General features: G+C 36.3%; 1 protein-coding gene across 1 annotated transcript in view; it reads right to left on the bottom strand.

Moving 5' to 3' along the window:
• Window positions 1–26,630, bottom strand: part of egf (epidermal growth factor) — a 56,435-nt gene extending 29,805 nt beyond the window's left edge. The window contains exons 1-10 of the mRNA XM_088922458.1: window positions 26,503–26,630; window positions 18,516–18,715; window positions 17,521–17,702; window positions 14,142–14,369; window positions 12,845–13,053; window positions 10,227–10,346; window positions 7,739–7,861; window positions 4,139–4,261; window positions 3,494–3,619; window positions 675–811 (exon numbers count right to left, since the gene is read on the bottom strand). Coding sequence (XP_088778584.1) covers window positions 675–811; window positions 3,494–3,619; window positions 4,139–4,261; window positions 7,739–7,861; window positions 10,227–10,346; window positions 12,845–13,053; window positions 14,142–14,369; window positions 17,521–17,702; window positions 18,516–18,715; window positions 26,503–26,623 — 1,569 coding nt within the window. The 5' untranslated portion in view covers window positions 26,624–26,630. The remainder of the gene's footprint in view (window positions 1–674; window positions 812–3,493; window positions 3,620–4,138; window positions 4,262–7,738; window positions 7,862–10,226; window positions 10,347–12,844; window positions 13,054–14,141; window positions 14,370–17,520; window positions 17,703–18,515; window positions 18,716–26,502) is intronic.
• Between the last annotated feature and the right edge of the window lie 306 nt (window positions 26,631–26,936).

Below are 26,936 nucleotides of genomic sequence, written 5' to 3'. Positions count from 1 at the left end.
CATGAACTGTGTTTGAGGCTAGACTTGGGAAGACCAGCCAAGAATCTCTGCATTCTTTCCCAGGAGGTGACCAACACGAATGAGTTAGGATTCCTAAAGGGGTCTGAAACAGTATATAAGAGCAGAGACAGGCCAAGTAATAAGGTTACTCACTGGCAGTGTCAGGATGGTTGAGGAGCTAATTGGAGTTCACACCCTTAAATTAAATGTTACCTAATTTGTAAGCTAGTTTAAAGTGACTTTACCTTCTCATCGTTCATGCTGTGAATCTGTTTGTATCTCTCCAGTTAGTACCGATTGAAAACACTGTATCTGTGCAAAAGATATTACACTGTGTTGCTGCTGACTCATTAACATTATATGGATAATATATTCACCTATTAGTTCAAATTGTGAAAATGTAAAAAAAATATATATTTTCTGTATCATTCTGGTAAGGAAGAAAAACAATGTAACTTGTTCAAATTCTCTTGTTCATTTTGAGATTTATGAAGGAAGAATATCAGTTGTGACTGTGAGTTCAAATCTGTTCATTCACATTCCTGTATCATCAAATGTAACCTTGTTTTGCCTTTTTTTAATAGGCCAATTGAAATTAAGATAATTAATGAAATACAGTAAATACCATTATTCTCAAAGCATTGTTAACTAAAGGCCTAATGAAATTACAGTACCTTATTTTCAACTGGGTCATAGTCCAAAGCTAAGATACTTTCCATATGCTCCTCCACCAGACTATTGTAACTTGTTCCATCGATGCTGATCCGTTGAATACCAGTGGTGTTTGCTAACAGCAAATAAGACCTAGGTCCTGGATGCACACAAAAAAATTTGATTCCTTCATAAACACATTAAAAGTGAGACTCTAAATAAAAAGAGAAATGATTTTCAGAACTATAACAACCATATGTATTTCATTCCACAAGACCATTCTTTATGTAACTCAAATCTAAAATATGTGCAATACATTCGCAAAATTTTCAGATACATGTTCCCCAAATAAAACTGAAACTAAATAAATAAAAAGGTTAATAGAGACTATGTGATTTTGCAAGAATGTTCCAATGAAATTATTAAATCTACACACCCATCAGTGTTCAATGGTAATCATAAACTTTGGGAACTCGTTGCTTTATATGATCTGATATACAATTTCTTCTACACTATGTCTGGTATATGATCCATGGCAGTGAACTGTGCATAGCCACAATTAAAATTCCCAAGAAGTTCTGAGCGCAAAATATTCAATTTTGTGTTTGAGTTGGTCTTGGCAACTGAGATCTCAAAACTGGACTGAAATAAGGAAGTGGGTTGAGCTTTTAGTAGTTCACATTTCTGGCAAGTGTGAGTAGAAAGAAAAAGGAAATGGAGGCTACCTCCAAAACTCAAGATTAAAAAGGTAACACTGTTTTGTAAAATAATGAATTTTCATTGTTGATATAATAAAGATCAAATATAGCATGTATAAACATTTTGTCTTTTTACTGTTCAGAATCAGGATAACTTTCAAAGTTTACAATCCAGAGCAAAACATGCTTCTCCATTTACAGAAAGAAAGTGCAAACATTTCTAGTAGAAGCAGATGGCAAAGGTCTTGTGACTTTGTGACTGGAGGACAAGCAAAGTCTGTACTCTCCACTAAGAAATTCATGCTAAAGACAACCACTCCAAAATGAATTTGACCTATTCATAAGTCTCATGAAGTAAAAAAAAACTAATTCAATTTGACACTGACTAATCAAAATCATGATTTATCTCTGCAGCTGACACTTGTTGAAGAAAAAATTGTTTTGATTGGTAAAAAGGAGAAACAACAATGAATTTTGTTGCCTCTTTACATCATGTCTGAAGTTTTGCATACTGTTTGGAAACTCAAAAAGACAAATAAACTTTGCAAAAGTGAAAGCTTTTTAGTCATTCTCTCTTATATTCATTCGTGGCATACTTTTTGAAAACATGCCCACATAAATTTGTAATGTGGTTACAGATTCTCAAACTTGTAAAAGATTATAAATGCTTCCTGTAGACCAGCATTTCCTGTTTTTGTTGCCTTCGTTTCTGAAAGTGCATACACATTGCAAGCAAAGACAAAAAAAACTAAAGAGAAAAAATGAAACATGATGATTGCATACAATAATTATTCAGACCATTGAACAATTTTTGGTGGAAACACTACTGGCAACAATTACAGCCAAAAGTCTCTACCACTTTGCATACTAGCTTGGTGCAGTTTATGCCCATTCTTCTTGTCAGATTTGCCCAAGCTCTGTCAAGTTGCTTGGGGATTTGTTACAGACAGTGGGTTACATGTCTTTCAACAGAATCTAAATAGGACTCAGAACATTGACTGGGCCACTCAAGACGATTCATTTTCTTATTCACTTAGCCACTCCAGTATACCTTTGGCCATCAACTTTGGGCCCTTCTACTACTGATAGGCAATTTCTTTGATGATTTTAGGTTTTAATCAGGTTTTACTCTACGATTTGCCAGTACTTTGCTGCACCATGTTCCCATCAGTCTTGTCAAGTCTTCCTGGTCTCTGCTTATGAGGGGAACTAATGCTGCTACAACCACACATGAGAGTAGAGGGGTGACTTAGTGAATGATGTATTATGCTGAGTTTGCTTTTAAACCAAAAAAAGTTCAAGTTTGTCTTCTCTGACCAGAAAACCTTCAACCACATTTTTCCAGTATCAATTAAAAAAAAAACTTTGTTGCTAACTTCATGCAGGATTTGAGATGGATTTTTTATTCTGCTATACAATCCAGCTTTGTGGAGTAACTGGGATTTTGTTGTCTCATGGACATTTTCTACTATATCAGCTACTGAAATCTCGTTCTTTCAAATACACAGTTGACCTCACAGGTGACCTCACCAGGTTTCACCTTGTCCAGCTGCTTACAGTAGTTCGGAGGAACAGCTAGATATAGGCAGTATCTGGGTGGCATGATGCACATTCCCTTTCTTAATGATCGACTTCACATGCTCAAAGAGATAATCAATGTTTTCATGTTTCTTTATTTTTTTACCCTCCTACAAATCTGTGCTTTTCTACACATTTTATCCAAGTTGTTTTAATAGCTCTTTTATCTTCATAGTTGGATACTTAAAAAATTATTTTTACAGAGAGTGATGCCTTTAATGAGAAATGATGTGCTGTCTGCTGACTAATTATGTGACTTGTTAAGGTAATGTAGAGCACCTAAATTGGTTTTGATCTGCCACACCAAAGAGTATATAATCCAGTTTGTTACTGTATTATCTATTAATTTCTTTCTTTTTGTTTTTTACTTTGAATATGTGAAGTAGATGGTCTATGTTAATGAACAGTAATTGCTACTTCAATGCGCCATGACTACAAACTTAAAAGTAGTTTTTAATTGTGAAAACTGTTCAAGGGTCTGAATACTTTTGTAAGGTCCTGCAACTCATGGTTTTGGCTATGGATCTCCTGAGACACTGGTGCTGAACACAATCAGAAAGACTTGCCTAAAGCGGCACAGTGTTTTCCATCTGGTTCCAGTTGATAGCCGGGCAAACATTCACACTCCCACGTCACAGGACTCAGAAGCACACAGATCTGACTGCAGCCTCCATTGTCTGATGAAGAGCACCCTGAACACAAGATGTAATATTCAATAACTTCTGGAGGTTCTTGTTTATTTTCTTAGCATATACAACAAAAACTAAAATTAACCCAGCAAAATCTTTACAATACATATTTTCTGTATCTCTTAAAGAGATGAATGGATGTTTGCCCGTTATGCCTTCTGGCATACAGGGGCAGCAACATCCTGTTGCTGTTACCGTAACATTCGTTTTTTTACGTTACAGGGTTGTTAGCCTTGTGCCCAACCTCCAACATGGACAACATGTGACTTGGACATAAACCCACTATCCTGAGATTATGAGTCTTATGCTCTACCAACAGTGTTAAAGAGAAGGTACAGATTATTTTTTAGCAAACACTGATAACTTTCAGCCTTCAATTAGACCATAAAGCGCCACAAAAATGACATCAATGCAAAAAAAAGATTTTAGTGATAATTATGTGAACTTTACATATTATATGGGTCACTGTAGAAGTACACATATAATTTCATTTCTATGAAATGATGATAGATATAATCCCACCTGTACATTTTTTTCCATCTGGTCTCAGTATGGATCCTTCTGGACAGAAACAGATGTTTCCTTTATCTGTCTGAATACATCCATGGCTACATTCTGTAAAGTTGTTTGCACAAGGGATTACCTCTGAAAAAATAAATACATGCAGATTTCAAAGAAAACATAAAGAAAACATATTTCAGAAATGCTTACTGTCTTTCAATTAGACTACATCAACTTATTTCTGCAAGTAGAAAATATACATATAGTAACATAAATCTCGAGCAGATGCATAATGTACTAAGAATCAAAAGAAACGTATTACTTTCAATAAGTTTATGTGGGTATGTATTATAGTAATATAGTATGGCTGACAAGCAGACACATAATATAATGATGACAGCACCATGATAAACAGGAAGGATGTCGCTGACTTGGTGATGCTCTGTGTTGGGTTTGTCCAAACTGTAATGCTTCTCCTTTTGCCAAATGTTTGCATTATCACTTAAAAAGCTTTGTCCCAATCTTCATGTGAGATTTAACTTTTTTATCTTGAATACTTAAAGACCTAGAGAAAAACTTATTTCTGAAACGTTTACTGTCTTTACTGATTTGTCTTAATCAACGGATTTTTCTTCTACCACTAGGAAATATATATAACATTATTCTCAGACAGATGCATAATATACTAAGCATCAAAAGAAACATATTACTCTTTGCGTGTATGTTTAAGAGAAATAAAGTATGACTGACAAATGAAACACTTGAATCAGGTTTTCCTCTTAACTTTGCTTATATTTTGCTCTATTTCTATTTTAGTCTCGACAAACTCCCAAGTCTCTGCTGATGACAATCAGTCACATAACATCATGCTGCCAGCACCATGCTGAACAGTAGGAATGTTGCTGGTGATGGTCTGAGTTGGGTTTGCCCAAACTGTAATGCTTTGCATTTAGACTATAAAGTTCCAGTTTTAACTAGACTTTTTTCCACATGTTTACATTATCACTAAAAAGTTTTGCCACAATCTCCATGTGGGATCTGAGATGGGTTTACCACTCTGCTGTACAGACTAGCTCTGTTGAGTGACTCAAATATTGTTGACTCATAGACATTTTCTCTCATCTCATCCACCGAATTCTGCAGTGCTTAGATTCAATGCTGGTGACATCCCTAACCAGTTTAATCTTATTCAGCTGTTCAGTTTGAAGAAACAGCCTGATCTAGACAGTATTTGGAAAGTGTGATAAACCTTCCCTTTCTTAATAATTGATTTCAGCTTGCTTAAAGGAATATTCATCCAATCTTCAACTCTACTCAGAAAGCCCCACCCAGATCTGGTTTGAAACCAGGGCCCCAATGCTGCACAAGAGCAATGCTAACCACTGTGCCCCCAAGAAATACTCTGTATCTTTGACACATATACAGTATATAATGTACAGTACTTCCGAGTCACTATCAGACTAAGGGAATGTATGGAAATAGGATTGTTTGTTCTACAATCAAATGGAGCAATATTATTATATACAAAAAGAAAAGAGGCCATTCAACTAATTGTATAACTTTTAAAGTAATTGTGAGCACCTGAATTTGGTTTTCTCATAGCAGAGAGAGTGTTCTCTTTCAGACTGTTCTGCCCATTATAGTGTGCTGTTTGAGCATTCAAGTTTTGATTTGAAAAATCACTTTAAAAATGTGTATATGTCTTTTGTAATTCAACAAAGTGGTACATAAATGGAAGGATGGTGAATACTTTTTCAAGCACACTGTATATTTTGTATCCTTTTTTCTTATTGAATTTGCACATAATAGTAGTCCATTTCCAGTAAAAAAGTTTTTGATGAAGTATAAATTCTTTATTTTTGTTTACATTAAGTTTAAAATATCACATTCCTGTATTTCTGTTAGCTTGAATTATCTGTGTATTAAGATTAAATCATCTTCATCATCATAATGTGTAAAGAGAAAATCTAAAAATCACCAAAATGGACTGACTGTCAATTGAATGACTGAAAACATGCTAAGGTTTGTTAGTCTTCCATTGTTAATATGATGGACTGTGTCTAAGGTTGCAATGATCATCACAGACTTTGACATCCCTCTAAACCTGCTTAAGTATTGTAAAAGTGCTTCTTACGAGTTTTACACAGTTCTAATCGCATTGCACTGTTAGATATTGAAACATTGAAACATTAGGGGAATTGCGTTTATGACATAAAACAGACAGTACTTCTTTACAAAAAGAGATGTGCATGTAAACTATCCAGCTACATTGTTTAAGCTAAATCATTATGATCCTTCAGAAAGTATCTGAATGAGACACTTTGAACCTTAAGCTATTTGCTGTGTAGTCTCTAATACCTTCCTTAAAAGCAAACAAATTAAGAATGGATGAAGTTGTCATCTGTACTGTAAATGCTATTGACTGATTACACAAACCACACTTCTGTTGTTTGAACTGAAACCTGCTGAAGCAATATGGGGAGAAAAGAAGATTATCAAGTCAGTCCTGTGGCACAAAAGGAAAAAGGGCAGATTTTTTTAACCTGTCAAATTTGATAAAATGTTTGGTAAGTTAAAAGAAGTACTATCTGTAGTTTCCTCATACTTCTTTTCTAGATTTTAATGTTTACTAGCCCATATTCTCAAATGATTTAGCACTAATACTGTTTTAGCATTATATTCTTTCTTGCAAGCTGTAGATGTTTGTTTAACCCTCAAACTTAATTAAGAATGACAAAAACAAACCATTCATGATTTTCATTTTAACTGTCATATTGTTACAAAATAGGATGGTGTGAGTAAAGAATACTGAGAAATAGGTCTGAGCTGTACAGTAGGTCTGGTCTTAGGCACATGAGTACAGCTCTGGCAAAAGAGAAATCAGAGAAATGTGAACAAAAAAATATGTATTAACAAGAACTGTATTGTATTATACACTTCCTATCTACATTACAGTAGCACTGTTATGTTAATGCATTTCACTCTTACTGGATTCACTGCAAAGGAAGAAATGTAATTAAGGGGAAGAGAATAAAAAAGACTGGTGATGCCACATTAACATCCAGCAATCCAGGTTCAGAACCACACAAAGCCACTGCTCAGAGACCTGGAGAATGTGTATAAGGTTTTTTTAAAGCTGTAGTTACTTATTATGGTGAACAATGTGGATATAATAATGGATAAACTGCAAAAACATTACACAGGATGCATCAAATGAGCTAACCTATACAAATATTCCTTGGTTTATTTTGTCTGTTTCACAGGTGCTGTGAGAAAGGGTCCAAAAGTAGTTTTTTGGGAAATGTTACAAAAATTGTACAATTCCTTTCTTGTAAAGCTAACAGGGAATATTAATAGTTTCTTGAGTGAGAATAAGTCATCTCATCTTTAAAAGCCTTGAGACTAGCAAGAATAAAAATAACAGGCTCTAAAAATAAGTTCTCAAATTAAAGGCGAGAGTGAGAGCCGAGGTGCTTCACACTCCTATGAGTTTAAGGGACAATACTTCATTTTTCTAAAGACTTATTGCTGGTGTTTTACCAGGAACCTCTCTTCTTCAGCAAAACACCACTGCAAATGACATTTATTATTTTTAATTAATGTACAGTGAGATTATCTTACCATGACAGGTTTTCATGTCAGGAAGCAACACAAAATTGTCAGGACAGGTACAGAAATAGGATCCAGGAATGTTAACACATCCTAAAGTGCAGCCATGGTTCCAAAAAGCACACTCATTGACATCTAGTTGAAAAAAAAAACAATACAGAAGGTTTTTAAGCCAAAAAGGTAGAGTGCAGTATTCTTCTTTGAGAAGCACTGTCAATGTAAAAAGTAATATCTTCGCACTAGTCTATTTGTTTCTGGTGTGTTATTTTCTGTATGTAAAGTGCACTATTTCTTCAGAATAAATTAGTATAGGTGATTATGGGATCTATATACATATACACGCACAATTAAGTTTATATTGTTTATGAAAGCAGAAAAATACAATTTATGTAATAAATACAGCCAGTATCAATAGTTTCTACTGTTCATACTTGATATGATCTGAAGGCTGAAGTTGGTTTTCAGTGTCAAAAATGCACAGTGCTCAACAGGTAACACAGGGTGAATTCTATGATCTAGGCATGGATTATGCCATTTTTCAGTTGTGACTGGGATTCCCCAATCAATGATACTCAAGGTCAATGGCCAGCCAGGACTCTCTCATCAAACACATCAACCCCTGTGGCTTTCTGGGTGGCAGGAAGAGTGCGATGCTCCCTGTGAGGGATATGTCTCTTCTCCAATATGCTCTAAACCTTCATTACAGGGCTATGCTGTGTGTAAAAGACAACTGGCTCAAAAGTGGGCAGCATCAGAGGATTCTGCCACCATTTCCTTTCCCCTGTGTGACACATCATTTAAATATGACTGATCCTAACACCTGTAGTTGTAATAGTTCATAAGTTCTGTCACGGACATCCAAAGGGACTAACCGTGGGGAGCAGGAGAGCGGAAAAGGACCCATATGCGTAGCGGCAAGACGGGAAAAAGGCCCGGGCTCATAGTGCAAAGAGTTCAGGAATGCCGTATAGAAACCTATGCCCTCAGGGAGCGGACGTGGGGCGCCCTGGTGCTAGGCGGGTCTCAGGACATCCGAACGTCAATGCTGAGCGAGGACAGAGTGCAAGACCCGGAAATATATAGCCCAAGGGAAAGAGAGGGACAGGAAGGACAGCAGACCAGAAACTAGGGATAGGACAGAGAAGGAGCGCCCTCTGGCTGCAGAGGGCGTGACAGTACCCCCACCTTCATGGGCGGCTCCCGACGCCCATACAAATACATGAGCTGCCCAGCACTGGGGGGAGGAAAAACCTCATTTAACTGAAAGGAAACCTCCGGGAGTCCACGGCTGAGAGCTACCCCCTCCTCCGGGGTATAAACCTTTATTGGGTGGAGGAAGGGGGGGGTCGAGTAGAGCTCCGGAGACTTAAAACAAAAAAGTACACAAGCACAAACACAACAGACAAAAACCTGGGAAAGACCAGGGAGACAAACCACACAAAACAGATAGGAACCAAAAACATGTAGGAACCAAAGTTCCGAGACTAGGGGAGCAGGGGGGAACAAAAAGGAGGGGAAACCAGGAAGAAAAAAAAATCAAAACAAAAGGCAAAAAACAAGAAAAAACAGCAAAAAACCCCGGGGAAAAATACCGCAGACTGGGCAAAGGGCACGTTCACATTCTAATGCTGATATCGGAGTGGACAACCTGAGGAAAGCCAGACCGAAGTCCGCTCACAGACACAGATGCCCGGAGTGATATCCAGCGAAAAGAATGGAGGAACGGCAGAAAGCTTACCATTCTATCACTGATATCGGAGAGAGCAAGACCAGGAAGAGCCAGGCACGAAAACCCGCTCCAGACACAGAAGCTCGGAGTGATATCCAGTAATAAGAATAGGAAAGCCAGCTCAACATTCAATCACTGATATCGGAGTGATCTACCCGAGGAAAGCCAGGTGCAGGACCCGCTCACAGGCACGGAAGATCGGAGTGATATCCAGCGATTAGAATAGAGGAACTGAGAAAAAAAAAACAGCCCAGAGAAAAAGAAAAAACTGCGGCAAGACAAAAAGCGCCGCTCGCGGGGTCAGTAAGAGGCTCAGCATTCTGTCACGGACGTCCAAAGGGACTAACCGTGGGGAGCAGGAGAGCGGAAAAAGACCCATATGCATAGCGGCGAGACGGGAAAAAGGCCCGGGCTCATAGTGCAAAGAGTTCAGGAATGCCGTATAGAAACCTATGCCCTCAGGGAGCGGACGTGGGGCACCCTGGTGCTAGGCGGGTCTCAGGACATCCGAACGTCAATGCTGAGCGAGGACAGAGTGCAAGACCCGGAAATATATAGCCCAAGGGAAAGAGAGGGACAGGAAGGACAGCAGACCAGAAACTAGGGACAGGACAGAGAAGGAGCGCCCTCTGGCTGCAGAGGGCGTGACAGTTCACCACCATTAGGTCACATGAATGATTGTACAGCCATTGACCAGTTGTACCAAAATCTGTGGAGGAAGTATAGACATCTCCAAAACTGTGTTCATAGACACCTCAGATGAAATATTACCTTCACAGTAATTTCCATATTTGCTGAGGACATATCCTTCACTGCATTTGCACTGTCCTGTCTGTGTGTGCCTGGAGCACACCCTTGTGCAATTCTCCTTCAGCTCATCACACCTTCCACCTGTGAAACACAATATCATATAACTATGCTGATGCACAATACTAATGCAACACTCAGGTCTATTTTTTATGTTTTTATTTATAATGTGCAATTTAACTTTTTGTGTACTGTTCTGTTTTTTGTATATTCTATACTGTGAGCAACTTTTTTTTTAGTGGACTTCTCACTGACTGTACTGACGGTATTGTATGTATTGTATTGTTGTATTATTTCGATACACTGTGCTGTGTTGACTGTGCTAAGCTGCTGTTGCATTGCAATTTCCCTCATGGGATCAATAAAGTATCTTGGATTTCATTGAATACTCAAGCTATAGAGTATATACTCAAGCTATAGAGCACAGTGGTGCACTGGTTAGCATTGCTGCTATGCAATGCTGGGACCCTGAGTTCAGCTTCTGGGGTGCTCTCTGTGTATAGTTTGGTCTCCCTGTGTTCATGTGGTTTTCTTCTAGGTCCTCTGGTTTCCATCCCCTGTCATGTTTGTGTCTGTGTGTACCCTGGGATGGTCTGGCTTCCCTGCAGCCGTGTACTGGATAAAGTGCTTAAGAAAATGAATACTGTAGATGATAGGAGATGGATTCTAAGCATTGGCAGAAAAAGCGCGGATAAAATAATTTTGGCATGTTTTAGTGTAAAACACAACACACTGCCATCTTTGCTACCACTCAATAAAGGTAGGATATAGAAATTGATTATATTAGCAAGCTAATCTCACATTTGCTGTATTGGACTCAGATCAGGTGATAAAGCTAACTACAACAAGACCTCAACATTACTTCCTTGAAGTCTTGTTATTGTAATACTAGCATTGTGTGGTCATTCAAAGAACTGCTGGAATGGAGAAACTGTTCACTCAAGAACTGTTAATAAATCACTGAATGGTAAAGTTGTCCATAAATGCACTGGATTGCATTGTAGGAAAATCCTACATACATGATCAGATTTCCACTATCCCAATAGTTGGCTTGAATAAGACAGAAGTCACCACATTTCTCAACACAATGTTTACACACATTTCTCTATCAGGACTTTCAAGGGCAAAACAACATTCATCAGTGAATACAATTTTAAATCACTCTCTGCCACCACCTAAGAATTTATCTGGACCAAAGATATGGTGATTTCATTTCTTATCTGTCACCACAGAATGAACTAGAAGCACACAAATCCTTTTCATGCAGACAAGTACTGTAGCTCAAGTTACTCTGCTGATGCTCTGCTTGCATATTCTTCAAAGTTGTGCTGTAGCTACTTACTGACTGCAAACAATTACACAGATTAATCAGATGGATGTTATGATCCTGAACCCCTGTGATCATCTTCACTCACAGAAGTTTATTTCCTGATTCCTCTAGATTTGTCTGCTGTTCTGCAATATTTCTCATAGACAGGCTGCCTTCAAACACGCTGATTTAAATCAAATACTATTGTACTGTATGTTTTACTATTTTACTGTTCTTGAATTAATGACAATCGTGCCTTTTGATATGGCTATTTTCTCAAATCTTTTACCTCATTTCAGAAATTTTAACTCAACTAACTCCAGAGCACCAGGTGCTTTGATGAAAGCATACAACAGAAGTTCAATAGTTGTTAACCAAAGGTACAATTATATTCAAACTATCAACAAATCTCACTTTAAAATGTATTTCAACAGGGATAACAACATCCAAGAATTAAATGGAGGGGTGGAGGAGGGATGCTTCAGACGAATGTGAAGGGCGGTGTTTGAGTTCAGTTTATGTAGCTAGTGTGGTGATGATGGTGATTTGTGCAGCTGTGTGAAATTCACTTGTCGTTAGTATTCCACCCAAACTTCAGTTAATAACTTCCATAAAACATCTGGTGCCAAATGAGCTTTGATGTGCTGTATATCTAATACTGTTGTCTTTTCAAAGTACAGTATATGCATGATTACAGAATGGACTGGGTCACTGTCAGACTTTTTTTTATTTAAATATACTGGATCTTTATATCTTCCTATCACCAAGGGGACCGATTATGTCCTAAAAGAGATCAAAAATACAACACAACCCCTCTGTTAAAAAAAAAATTCTGCTGTCAGTAAATTAATTTAAACTTTTCCAGATTATTTTACTTTAACAATCTTATATGAGTAATTTGTTATTTTTGTAGTAAAATAATTTGATATAAGAATAGTTGTAGAACACATCTGCATAGTTGTTAAGCATACTGTATTTTTCAAAATCTAAATTAAAACGTCCTTTATTGCTTGGCATATCAAACATACTGTATCAGTTATATCTTACTTAGAAAACATAAAAAATAGGAAAAAAAGTGTTTCACATACTCCTGATTCCATTAAATGTCTTATAAGCTGGTTTAGTGAAATGAGCTTAAAAACCTGTTGATCAGTAATTCAGTTCTTACTACATTGTCAAAGACCCGCCTGTCTTTTGCAAGCTGAGACTTATTTTGTTTTTCTGTGTGGCAAAGCATGAAGACACTATTTTTTAAAAAGAATAAAGCAGCAACCTGCTAAGCTGAGAAAAAAAGGTTCTCCTGCCATTGGTTGCTTGAAAGGATGCACCACCTTCACTTCAACAGGAGGATGAAGTGAATATTTAGGACTGATATTCACAACATCTTCACCAGTGTATTTATTCACTCGTCTTATGGTTCCATTCATCACATCAGAGTAGTATAGGCTGTCCATAAACAGAGTTATTGCCAGAGGATGGGACCTACAGAGAAAAAAACAACATATGTTTAACTGGACACAGGAAGTACAATCCCATTTCTTTTGTTTTTGTTGTGATTTCTATTGTTTAGGAATATTCCCATAGTACAGCAGTCTACATTGCCTATGAATTTTAAGTATTAGTAAAAAAGTCATTTTTTAATTCTTCAGGCTTTTAAAGGAGAACATATTTATTCAACTCATTATATTGTCTTTATGTTGTTTAATTAAATATAATCCTTTATTCAGATCTAAAATTAATGACTACTGTTTCCTCACAGTTTTTAGTACTGTGATGAAACTTGTAGTCTCAATGAATTTGAGTTTTTTAAGGCAAACTTTGGCTAGCTCTGCAGATGCTGAATTTCAGAAAAATAAAAACAAATGGCACAAATGTGTGAACAGTGACAAGATCCATTCTTAAAAGTCTCTGACTCTGACAAGCAAGCCTGCACCCGATTTTATAGACCCCCCTGCTGGGTCACAGAGATTATATGAATAGTGTTTTCCAGCAGGAGCTGCCTTCAATAAACATACACCACAAGAGGCAGATGATCTATTTCCATAAGTAGCATGCCCACCATCTTGATATTCAAAGAAATCTGAAGTTTCAGAAACAAACCCTGTAAACCCTGCAAACCTTGCAATTGGTTACATTGTGCACTGCATGCATCCTTTGAGGTATATTTTTTCACACAAAGTGTTGGTAAGAGAAATATAAAATATTTTTAAAAGATTAATTAAATTGTATTGAGTTGAGTGTTTCCTGGTTTTGTTTTATTCTCCCATTTACACAGTACAACGATTTTTGTTTTAGAGATGTCTTATTTAGCTAATGTAGTTCAGGTGGGTAGCTGCGTCAGCATGCGTAGGCTGCAAAGGAACAAGTAATAGGTTTATTCCATGCTGAAATGAAAAGAAAGAAAACACAACGTTTCGACTGTGGAGTGTCAGAATTTTTTTTAATGTCCCGTGTGTTAAAGCTGGGATCAGATAGAGAGATATTAGATGGGTTTTAATCATTCTTGCTAAAGTCTGTCAATATTCACATATAGGGAGAATAAGAAAAATGAGAGATGTGAGAAGGCTTACCCCATTGTTTGCTTTAGGATATGAATGAAATTTCCATTGTAGTCACACGATCCAACAACACTCCCATCTTCTGAACTGAATTGAACCCAAAACAGTCTTTTGTCAACAATATCCAGAGAAATTGTTATAAGCCGGTGAGTTGTCTTCAAAACTGTTGTTGTCATTTCACCTTCAAGATTTGCCCGATGGATGCTTGGCATTGATCCATCCGAAATCCAGAAAATCATCCTGGAAGCAAGAAGATTGGACTAATAATCGATAAAAATAATAATTAATTAAAGTGAGAAATATTGACAAGAAAAGGGAGAATATGAACGACAAAAGGTATATACAGTATGTCTGTCTGCAATGTAATCTGTCTTCATGAGTGGCAATATTAGTTCAGCTACGATGTTAAATGTTGTTTTGTATTATTGTGTTGTTCTGTTGTTGTACTGTATTGTTGTTGTATATGTTATGCAGTATGTTCATGAGCTCTTGATGTGTAAAACAAATTCCCTTAGGGGCAATAAAGGTTCATTTATAATTCATTCACTTAGAGTTAAGCGTTCTTAAGATTTCTAATAATCTTGTTTCTTGACCAAACAGCTTGGGCCCCCAAATAAATAAAGAGGAATATGGCTAAGAGGCCTATCTGCTAAAAGACTTCACAAAGATGTTTCCAATGCTGAACCATCCAATAATACAGTATATAGCCTAGATGAATGGAGCCTAGATGGGTTTCATTAAGTCTGTAGTCTGTTTCTCCCCAAGACAGTGGGTCAGAGTTTACTCCTCATTTACCAAACAAAAATCTACTGTACCAACGAGGGATCTGCATGATGTGTGCCAGGAGCATACTTGATAACATTCTAAACCAATCATCAGCTGTAATGTTGCACCATAAAAGCTAGCACCCAACTATTTTTTGTTGGTGTACTCACAGACTCCTCTTCTCTCTCTACACAAACTGGCAATCTGCCTTTTCCAAGCATGTGACTGAAAGCAATCCAAGGAAAGACTAAAAACGTTTCTCTAAGACGCCAGGTCGAGACAGTGAGTCAGTAAAATTCAGAATTCAGAAGAAATTCTTTCTAGAACTGAAGAAATCTTGTGTTCATGAATCCACTGGTATTTTCTCAAAATCAATTAAATAAGTCAGTTGGACTCTTTTTTTTTGCCAACATCCTAAGTATCCATGCATATGCAATAAAAAGCTACAGCCAGGACATACCTTGTCCCATGCCTTCTCACTTGCACCAGGCCCCAAGCAGATGACTGTGCACAGCTCAGTTAAAGAAAGTTGAACACCATCCTAACTTCTTTGCCAAGCTGTCCTCAGAAAAGGGTTCTCAATCTCTCTGCCTGGGACACTCCCAGCACAAAACAGGCCCACCGGCCTGCCCAGCCTAGCTCTGTCTTCTCAGCAGAAAGTCACCAGGAATGTTTGGCCAGCAGGTCTTTGAGTAGAAAATGTCTTTATTTACATGATAATTTTCTAGAACTGAACTAGTATTCCAAACACACATTTAATAGTTACTGTAGTTCACAGTAATAAATACATATTTTATGTGTACCTTAGAATATAAATATATATATATAAAAAAAAATTATAAGGGACTGATAAAGCCTGTGAGGAAGACCATAACACATGTTACAGTCTATATATTTTGACTCTGAAATGATTAACTTTGATGTTTGTGATCCCTGAGTGAATGATTAGCCTTTAGTATCACAGCAGACCATTTCACAAATATATTCTTTTAAGTGTGTTGTTATGCACGTGTTGGTGTTATATCAATATTTAGTATATTTAGAATCCAGGTGTGAGGCCGTAAATTATTACATTTCATTTATTCTGAACAGTTATCAAAATATTCTTGCAATTTACTGTCCCAATTTCAAATTGATACAGTAAATTAAAATCCTCAAATCACTGTACAAATATTTAGTTATGCTGTTGACATCTCATGACTGCCTTATTGCTAGAAAATGTTGTGCCTGAAAATAGCCAACCTCCACTCTATCAGAACAGTGCATGAGGGTGCCTGACCTTGAGGTTTAACCCCCAGCTCCAGTTTGTATGCCTGTGTTATTACTCAGGTGTAAGAGTGTAATAGGTGCCTCCTGGGTGAAGGTTGTGTATGCAGAGATGTTGTGGTCATGAGGGGTCAGAGCAACATGCAAAACCTTATGAAGTGTGCTGCTGTGTTGTTTGTGTCTGAATGCTGACCACCCCATGAGAAAGTGACATCTCTTGGTTACCTGTCTGAATTACAGCTGGCAGAAAGGTGCGATTTTTCCACCGTGTCAGAGAGCCCAGGCTTTTTATCAATGCAGCTATAAGCTTGCCTTCATAACTTTTGACTGAGAATTGACCCCAAATCTGTCTACTCCTATATACTGTATATATACTGTGCATGTATACTGTATACTGTACAGTATACACAAAAGTTTTGTTTGCAATTTGCACTTTATGAAGAATTATATCAATTAGCGGTCCTAATAAGGTCTGTTTTTCACTGGCATGAATTAAAACATTTGGATGCCTAATTCTAATTTTAAACTTAAAAACCGAGGGCACACTGCTTAATTTAACTATTTGTAATTGTTTGTTCATTATTACCATCTTTTGCAGGTATTCAACAGGTGATTGGAGAACATTATAAATGTTGCAGGTACCATTCATGTGAGTGAACACGGAATAACAAGACCTAATTAAGAAGGAAATCATGTTTACAAATACAGAAAAATGTGCAAAATTAATATGAGAAATTGGTAACTGAGGAGAAGTATTGTAATCTTCAACAAATCCAAAATGTCAGGATTAGATTTTAGTAATACATTTTATTTGATGTATAAAATGATTATACTTTCTCACAATTATTCCTTAAAAAGTAAATGAAAGATTTATAAAAATCTTTATTGCTCTTTATTTCACCCCAGTGAATCTATAGCCTTGGCCCTTGTCCATTGCTGTGCAAAACACCAAAGCATGGAACTGCATGTCCAAGGCAGTCAGATCACACCTAAGTGCCAGTCATGTTTGAAAGAATGTGGCTGTCTGGGGTTCTGAGTTTATAGGAACAGGCAAACAAAATTCAAAGAACTATAGAGACTGGAAGAGAATTATATGGGCTTAATTGCCTATATTATGTAACTTATGTAACCGGAATCCCTATCTTGAGTACTAAATCTAGACAAAAACAAAAATGGAAAGGTAGAACCAAGAACAATTCAGCAACTTTGAACTTTGTTCAGAGTTATTTATCTAAAGGACTTCTATCTTTTATGTTACACTGCTGTAATTGCTGGGTTTATACTGATAAAGCTGATGATTAGTTGAAACTGTTGGCAGAGATGGAGTCTGAAGTGATTATTAAATTAATGAAAATATTACCTGTTGTTTGGATCAACAATTATACCTCGCGGCTGAGAGAGGTTCTGCAGAAGGACCTTTACATTCTTTCCACTTGTCTCAGCTGTTTCAATGTTTCTCCTTCGGTGGTTCGTCCAAAAGGCTCTGTTCCGTTGCCAGTCCACAGCAAAGCCTGAAATACCTTTTCCTGAGGAAAGCACTTTCTGAAAGAATGTAAAACACCAGATATTCAATAAAAACAAAACAGAATTACTGTAACACTTAAGTACTATCTTTAATCCTGATGTAATTGCACAGAAACCAACACATCATTTCTATGAGATCACCTTAATCAACATGAAGAAAGAGTATTTATAAAACTGTATTTATAATGTGTTCCAAGCATACTCGCATATAGTAGGTTCCTTTACTCAACATTAAACTTGAACAGGCAGTTATTTTAAAGTGCGTCCAAAAGTATAATTCAATGCACTCAAAAAGTGTGGGATAGAACAGCAGTGAGGTTACAGAAATGTTGCTTGTACAGTAAGTCTAGTTTTGAAAGAGAATTATTATCATACTCTATTTACACATTTGAGCATAAAGAGACTATAAGAAAACTAAAGCACAAACTTGAAAATTGTTCAGAATTATTGCAGATGCTTACAGCACTCAAAAATCCCATTGTAGGATTAAATGGGAAGTGTGCATAGCTTAATTTATTTTCAAAAATATGTTAATAAATCTGTTTAAAATAGATAAAACACAAATATTCTTTTAAAGATTTCCAAATGAATTAAATGTTGCAACTTGTCAAACAGTTTTAATTATGTTATTCATCACAACGTGAACTAGATATAACCAGGTGTCAGTGAAGCCATTAAGGTACACGATTTTACAATTTATAAACTTCCCACGTTACGGTAAGCTTAATATTCTCATCCGTCCTCTATGGATTTAAAATTGCCCTTTAATCAAAGAAGGTAAATCAGAAATTAATCTCAGCACCAGTCACAACATTGATGGAATTACTGTACCTCCTTTTTTGTTCCATTTATGAAAGCCCTCTCAAGGAGACCTGCAGCAGAGTTCACCCAGTATATTCTACCCTCACTGTAATGGTAATCAAGAAAGACTGATGTCCCAGCATTGGCTACTATCCTCCTGAGATTCCTTCCATCTGCATCGATCCTGAAGATTGCATTGCCAGGGCTGAAGATAAGATAAGGGTCTGGAGCTTAAAATAATGACAAAAATATTAATTTCACAATTGGTTTCATTAACCCTTTATAAAGTTTTACTCAGACGAAAAAATTGTTTTAATAAAAGCTAGTAAGACCTCATTGCTTGATTCCAGTAACTACTGTCATTTTCGAAGCTACAGTCTTAAGGCATGATGCCAATATTTAAATATACTGTACATTATGTCTAATTCTACACCCTTGAGAAAATAGCCAAGCAAAAACTCAGAGATGCACAATCTCTGGGCTGTCAAAACAAGCAACACTCTTACTTTAAAATTGCTTACAGAATTAAAGGAATGTGGGATACAATACCATTTGTGTTTAACTATCTCTAAACTGTTAAATTGATCTTTCAAGGTTTTTTTAAAGATTGTAGGAGATTTTAATGACTCTGATTGTCAAAAATGAAAACAATAAAGTAATGCAAACAACTTCTTCTTACAGGGCTAATAAATGCACAGTTAAAATAAGGTAATGGGCCCTTGACTCAATAGATTTGGTCCATTTCTGAGCTCCTTCCTGACTCACCTTTTCTCTGCATCTTCACTAGATAGCAGCTCCCAGAAATCTCTTAGTAAGAACACAACAAATCAAAACTTGAATCAAGACCAAATTTTCTCTGAAATTAATTTTTAAACTGTTTTTTTTTCAGCATCAATGGCATCTCCACCTTAATTTTGAAAAGTTAGCTTTTAAATAAGTTACTGTTTTCATATCCTACTGTGGTACTTTAGAAAGTTATTTCTGCCATGGCCAAGACTACAAAATAGTATAAAGATCAAGATAATCAATTCAAAAAGCAATGAAAGAAGCCAGATGAAATATAATAATGTAGCACCACGCAGGGCACTTTAGCATGTGCACGCAAGGCAGGCTGAGAACAGCGCCTGGGGGCAGGAATACGGGACTGTATATAGAGGCTGGGAGACAGCCCCTTCTGTTCATTTCTGTGTCTTAGTGAAGGTGCATTGCTGTAACCCCTGTCCTTGTGTGTGTACCTTTCCCAGTTCAAGTTCAAGTTAATAAATGTGTTCAACCCTATTCCCTGAGTTCCATGCCTGCTCCATTCCATATCGAAACCCGAATTCGTTACAATAATATAAAATGGTACCAGCAACATCTGGAATGTTTGAAAGTAAAACAAAGATACAATATATGAATTTAACAAAGCTACTAACAAGAGAATGCCATTTGAGGCCATTCTGGTTGTGTGTAGCTTAATGATCCAAGAATCTCATCCGTATTCTTCTTTAGGATCCCAAGGAATGAGTTTCAACAACAGGGCTGGGTGGTTTGTTCCAGACACCCACTATTCTTTGTGCTATTTGTGTTTCTAAATACTGTACATTGATATTACCCTTTTAATCTCAATGGATCCCAAAGCACTTTATATATAGGTGGGGACCCCCTTCTTCCATCATTGAAGTGCAGCCCCCACCTGGGAGATTGATAACCAAAGTTGCAACCTTGCAGTAACTGTGTTCAATGACAATGCAGATGTTCTGGGTGCACATGTCATTGGCTGCAAGGCCTAAAAAATGTATTAATAATAGGTGTTAAAAATCAGTCCACTACCCTATTTTGTATCAAGTACTGTAATATGAAAAAGTTCCTAGGTAGCAGAAAAATAAAGGATTTTAATTGAAATACAGGTTAGGCCCTATAGTCCAAGGACAATTGGTTTAAATCTGCGTGCAAAGCCACCAGTTTTCACCATAGTCTCCCTCTGAGCGAATGGGTTTGAAAGTTTTCTTGACTTGTTACGAGTGATATTAATAAGTAACAATTAATACCATCCTCAGTGACTGGGTGCCAGTGAGCTTGTTGTATAACTTGAGGGGTATTGTTACACGCCAATTGATTCTTTTTTACAAACGCAATTGAGAACTACATAAAAATGCATCATACATAGTATTTCAGTAAAAGTTTTTAGAAGATGGGATCAAAATCTGCTTTCATTGTTGATTTGTATTTTAGGTAATCTTTGTGTGATTTTGCAGAATTAGTTTCCAATTTTTTTTACCTCTCCTTCTCCAGTTTGCAAGGAGTAAAAAGATTTTCCAATGACTCTGTTTTATGTACATTGTCTTTTATGATTATCCCATAAGTGTATGAAGACAAATAAAAGACAATAATGTTTGTATGTAAAACAAAAAATGTTAGATTTCTTTTTATGAAGTCGTTTCTGAGACATTAATTCAGGATAGTACTCTTTAAGGTTTTATATAACACTTTTGCATTTCATGAACTTCACTTCAAGATTTTTAATGTAGTAGAATCATTATTGAGTCTAGTCACATTTTTTGTGCTGTGAGATTCAAATAAGTCATACTGCTCTGGTACAAAGCTTGAGTATCCTAGCAACACCTCTGTTAATGAAAACTCTCCTGCATGAACAAAGACTGTCTGAAAGACACAACAATGTCTTTGGAATGTTATAGAAATTAAGCCTAAGATGGAGCCCCCCAAAACATGGAGACAGTGCACCACTTTGTGTGCATAAAAATGGGAATAATAAAACCATTCAGAATTCAGAAAAAACACAATTAAATTACATATAAACTTAAAAGCCTGTGATAAAGTCTGTACATTTAGAGGGTACTATTTTTAAAATTGTTTCTGAGAAAATCTACCACAGTGTAAGTTGCATAAAGTCATTTTGAAGTTTCCACAAATTCTGTTTCAAAAGAAAGCTGCATTTTCCTGTATCAAAAGCAGGACTTTCAACCATAGCACTTGACTATTCCATTATGCTGACAAACTACTCTGCATAATAAGACTGCATATGTGAACCCAGAACCAACTGTAGCACAAAGTAAAGTACAACATATGTACTGTATATTATGGGCATCAACCATTAATTTAAAGCCTCTGGTGGTGTTTTCTACTGTTACACCAACTGCTACAACTTATAGGAATACAAAAAAAAAACTTGTAATGTAGTGATCTAAATCATTTCAAGGTAAACTATACATTAGTAGACAACAGAAAGAACTGTAGTAGCTAATCCGTCACATTAACCAAATTCATCAGTGAAAGCAATACATGCCCTGTACTGTATCTGCAGTGTTTGCTTTGTACAAAGTTATATGTGCTATCTTATTAAATCAATTCCATTTTTCTTGTACGGCTTAAATTAACATGTGGCCATGGGCTCAGATCTCTGCATCCTACAGGTCACTCATTGTCCCAGTTCATCCTATAGATGTTCACTGTGGCTTAAGTCTGGGAAGCAGAGTATCCATAGCATAACTGTTACATTCACATCATGCAAGAAAGCCATTGTTACACAAGCAGCACAATAATGTGCAATGTTGTGCTGTAATGCTGTCACATCAGATGCAACATGAGGTCCAAGGAGTTCATCAAAGTAGCACTGACAGATTGCTACCAATCATGTGGAGCAGTGTTTCAACTAGACATTACTGCTCAAACTGCAACACACACCTCCTCATCTACTACTCTGCAGTACAGAGCAATAAATGTATTGTTCTGCACTTCTCTGCCATACTTGCTGACATCCATTTGCAAAACAGTGCTATATTGAGGATGTAGCTAAAACTGCTAGCAAGCCTTCCAGAAGTGTTGCTCTGACATACTAAGGACACAAAGGCATTGGCATTACTTTTTGAGATTTTCCATCATGGCTTTTTTACTATAAACAGGTTAAATCACTTCATGACCTGTGGCCATGAGCTGATTCATTCAAGTGTATCACAATCAATCAGGAATCATCAATTAATCAAAATGAACCCATTATGCTAATATCCTTTATTTTTCTAAAAATATGCATGCATAAATTGAATGACAAGGTTTCTTTGGTGCTCTGTATGCAGAATATCAATTCAATTCAATTCAATTTTATATGTCATTATACTGACACAGGTGCATAGTATAATGAAAAGTGTTTCTCATTAGTCTCTCAGGTGCAGTATATATACAGTATATAGAACAGTAGACAAGACAATAGACAGAAAATACAATAATATTAGCAGTGTAAACAACAGTATGGTACCTGTGCGACAGTACCCATATCTGTTAAAAACTGTGCAAAAGTAAACAAACAGAGCAAAGAACACAAACAGAGCAAAACAGTGCAAAATAATACAGTGAACAGTGCAAAATAATACGGCGATTACAGTATGCACTGGTACATACTGTATCTTATACTGTAATACATTAGGGCAAAATACATTATCATAAAATTGTAGAAAGTCCTGTGAAAGATAAAACACTTTTTGTGTCAATACAACTGGCTGCTAAAAGAAAGGTTTTAACTAGGAATCTCAATTTTCTATTATATACCCACCTACTTTGAAAAAAAAATCTCTTGTTTTTAAAGTTTTGTAGATGCATTTTCTGTACTCCACAAGGACAATTAGGAACATGCTCATCTAGCACACCCACCTGTCAGAGCATTTTGTCTTTTTACATATTACAACCACTAGTACGGTCTTGTAGGAAATGTAACTGTAGCACAGATAAGAAAGATATTACTGCTGTCACTTATCTCATTACACTGTTAGGAGACTTGGTACCCTTTGTTGCTGTTTTTGCAAGAAACAGAGAGCCAAGTGAGCTCTGGCTGACCAATGAACACCATAAACTGGTGCCAGTTTGAGAAGATTTTTTGGCTCCACTTGAAGAAGCTTGGGCATACAGTAGTCAGCAAATGATATGACCCAAGTTCAAACCAGCATGTCTGGGGAATAGAGTACAACTTGGTGGTTACTAATTACGCAGCTTGGTAGCTCACAGACACATGTTTGTGTGTGGTGTGCTGGAGGATACTGTAATCAGAACAATGGTGTTGTTTCAAGGATTTACTTTTATAATGGACTAATACTTAGGAGGGACCAAGTAAGGTTGTGTCTTAACCAAGCCATGATACTGTACTGTATGTCACACTTTCAGAAAAAAGCTAGAGTGACCCCTTTGGCTGGTAAAATCACTTCTCTAAATCTTGTTTTTTGTTTGTTTTTTTTTAATCTGGTTGCATTTTGCCTTTTCTACAAACTTTCTATAAACACCAATTATTTTTCTTTCTTCATGCCTCACTTGGTATTACCAAATGCGGATCAAATCGGCTTTACTACTATAATGCTCATACTGTCATGGGAGAAAGAAAGGGTATTTTCCAATTCCAAAATTTACAAATTTTTAACAGGGCTACTTCAAATTAGCAGACTTGCTGACAACTCTGCAGGCATACAGGCAGCCAACAAATTGGGGGTTAATACTTTTTTAACTTTATTTTTTTTCTTAGCAATATTTACAGTCAATATAACACTACAGAAAGATAACACTTGTAACCTGTGATTGCATTTGAAGATAAAGAAGAAATGGCCTTAATTTTGATGTGCTGATAAACACATCCAAGAGATTGCCTCAATTTTGTGCTGGTAATAAGTCAGAATTTGTCCTGCTTTTTTTTCCTTGTTAAACTAAACCAATGTGCTGTATTTAGCAAGTACGCACGCTACACTAGTTTAGTAATATCATACATACAGGAAACCTACTACTTTTAAGAAACAAAATAGCTGTACAGTATTTCAGAGTATAGGTAATGAAGGTTACAATTACAGTATATGCCTTTATAATATAAGCTTATTTTTGTTGTTGATTTTTAAACAAGATGATATTTCGCCACCTCTCAGGTTTGAATTTCTCTATAAAGTGTTGTATTGTGATGAATTATACAATTTCATTAGTCTAATCTTAACTTTTGGAGCTCTCTACTAGATTGAGCTCTCATACTTGTATTTGCTGGAGTGGAATTCCCCCCTTATCAGTTTACTACAGATAAGTCTGACAATCCAGAAAAATATTGTAATTGCAATTGATTGAATATGAAAAATTACTGTACCCTGAAAAAAGTACCGTGAGAAAAAGACAGATGAAAGATGACATCCTGTATTAACTCATCAGCTTCATAGAATGCAGTGTATTCTTATTTATTCAGTGTATTTTTATTTATAAAAAATCATCTGCACAATTCAAAAACGAATCAAAGTGTAAAAAAGCATTAGATGTTTTTTTCTAACAGCTATATAAAATAGTTAACAACTCTTAAAACTCAAACATAAAGAGCTCAAATGTATCAGTATAGAAGAAAGTTTAAAAAATAAGCAAAATCTTGCCTGTAGTGGACAGGACAGAATCTCTACTTTCATACACATCGTCAGGGAACACTTCTCAATACAAGACACAAAATGGCCATGAAAGTTCCATTATTTGAAAAATTAATCATCGTATTCTCCCCCTTCCATCAGTATGGAAATTGCTGTAGGCTGTAAGGGCATCCTTGAGTTGTATTCAGGTCAATCTCTAATGACTTGTCTTGTGTACAACCCTTAGTAGAAAAAATAGCAATTGGAAACAACAAAAATGCTTTTAAAACTACAATTAAAAAACTTTTCTTGAAATCTTTTAGGAGGTACACCTAACAATGGAACACTATGTCTCTCTAACTCATCGGGATATCTTTATTATAATTATTTATAATGTTCATGATAATACCTTCATTATGATAGCGGCTTTCATTATATTCAGCAATTACAAAAAGGCTCAGACATAGTTAAAATGTAATTATATTTGAATAGTAGAAGACTTCTTCAGCCTTAACCTATTAGCTATAGTAGCTTAAAGACATTGTACACACACACACACCCCATATGCACACACACATACTTCTTTGTAGAGTCTGTGCCCTTTTATTTAACATTTTGCAGTTTGAAATGCTAAGATAAACATATAAAATATGAAAATCACCTATCAGGAATTCCTTAATCCCTACATATGTTTTCTTTTCAGGCAAAACTGAAAATAAACACCAGCATGGAAAATTGTAATTTTGTATACCTATTATGCAATATTAGGTATGAAAATGTGATTTCACACCACTTATTATGTTGATAAGTACATACAGTACATATATCTGTATATACATATTCAGATGCATAAATCACAGTTTTGCTGAAAGAACAAATACCACTGATTTAATCATTTAATTTAAGAAAACTTTAGAACTCAGTATCCCTGGTAAAAGGTGAACTATCTGCTGACGTGTAAATCTTTACAAAGGAAAAAATAAAATATATTAATCTACTGTACACTGATATCATCAGCTTTTAACAATCATGTCTGTGTGTGCTACTGTGTGCTACTGTATATCTGAAATCTGTAAAAGCCCCTGTAGTTTCCAGTTTTTTTAAGAAAGTTATGAAATAGATTAATATAAGTAATATTATGTTGTAAAAAAGTATTTTTATACAACTATTACAAAAGTTACAATTCTTTAATCTCCTTTCATCTATTAAATAGTTGTAATGTATACTCTCTTTTTTTAGTTGGAAACAACAAATCCATGAAAAACACTGTGCTTATGGAATACAAAACAACAAGTGTTCTCTAACACTTTATCTCCTGAAGTGAAAAGCCATTATGAGCAAGATACTTAATGGAGGGGAAAATGCATTGCTTTATAGCCATTGCTCTTCTCTTCTACAGATGGAATGAAGGTTTGGAAATCGATTATGCATCATCAAAAAGAAAGAGATTTGGCTTTACCTGTAAAATCCCACTTACAGTATAAACGCACAAAAGGAAAAGAGCAACATATCTTTTTTTCATTTCTGACCTCAATAAAACCAAGAATAATAGAACCATGCCAAGATTCTTGTTAACATTAATACCTCTTGTTCAACAATAGTCTGTAGAAACCAATGACGTGACTGACTTAAGCACAGGCAAAACCCAAACACTCTAATTAAGGACTTACCAACACAGGTCGAAGTATCCGCAGCCAGATGGTATCCATTCAAGCATGTCTTTTCAGGAACCAGTATATTGTTTGCCACAGCAAAACTGACCACCACTGTCAAAAACACAGCAAGTAACATAATCCTGAGCTCTATGTTGACCAGGAAGCAGCACTTCACTGGTACTCAAGCATTTCCAGAGCCACAAAAGCATGAGAAATTCCCGTAAAATCCAGCTGAACCCTCCTTAGATACTAGCATCTTCTCGGGGGGCCTCTGAGCTCAGGGAGAAGAAGGAGGTTCACGTCACTGTCCCCTCATGCACCCCACAGCAGTGACTTAGTGAGGAAAATACTGAAATCTCCAACCCAGGTTACTTAGCTGTTTTGGAAGCAAAGTATGAAATGCCTGACACTCTCATGGCAAATTTTACACATTTCAGACCACGGCTCCA

The sequence above is a fragment of the Atractosteus spatula genome, chromosome 1 (genome assembly GCF_055471065.1).
Source record: "Atractosteus spatula isolate fAtrSpa1 chromosome 1, fAtrSpa1.hap1, whole genome shotgun sequence".
NCBI lineage: Eukaryota > Metazoa > Chordata > Actinopteri > Semionotiformes > Lepisosteidae > Atractosteus > Atractosteus spatula.
Note: the sequence above shows the minus strand (reverse complement) of the source record. Positions and strands in the feature narration are given on the sequence as shown.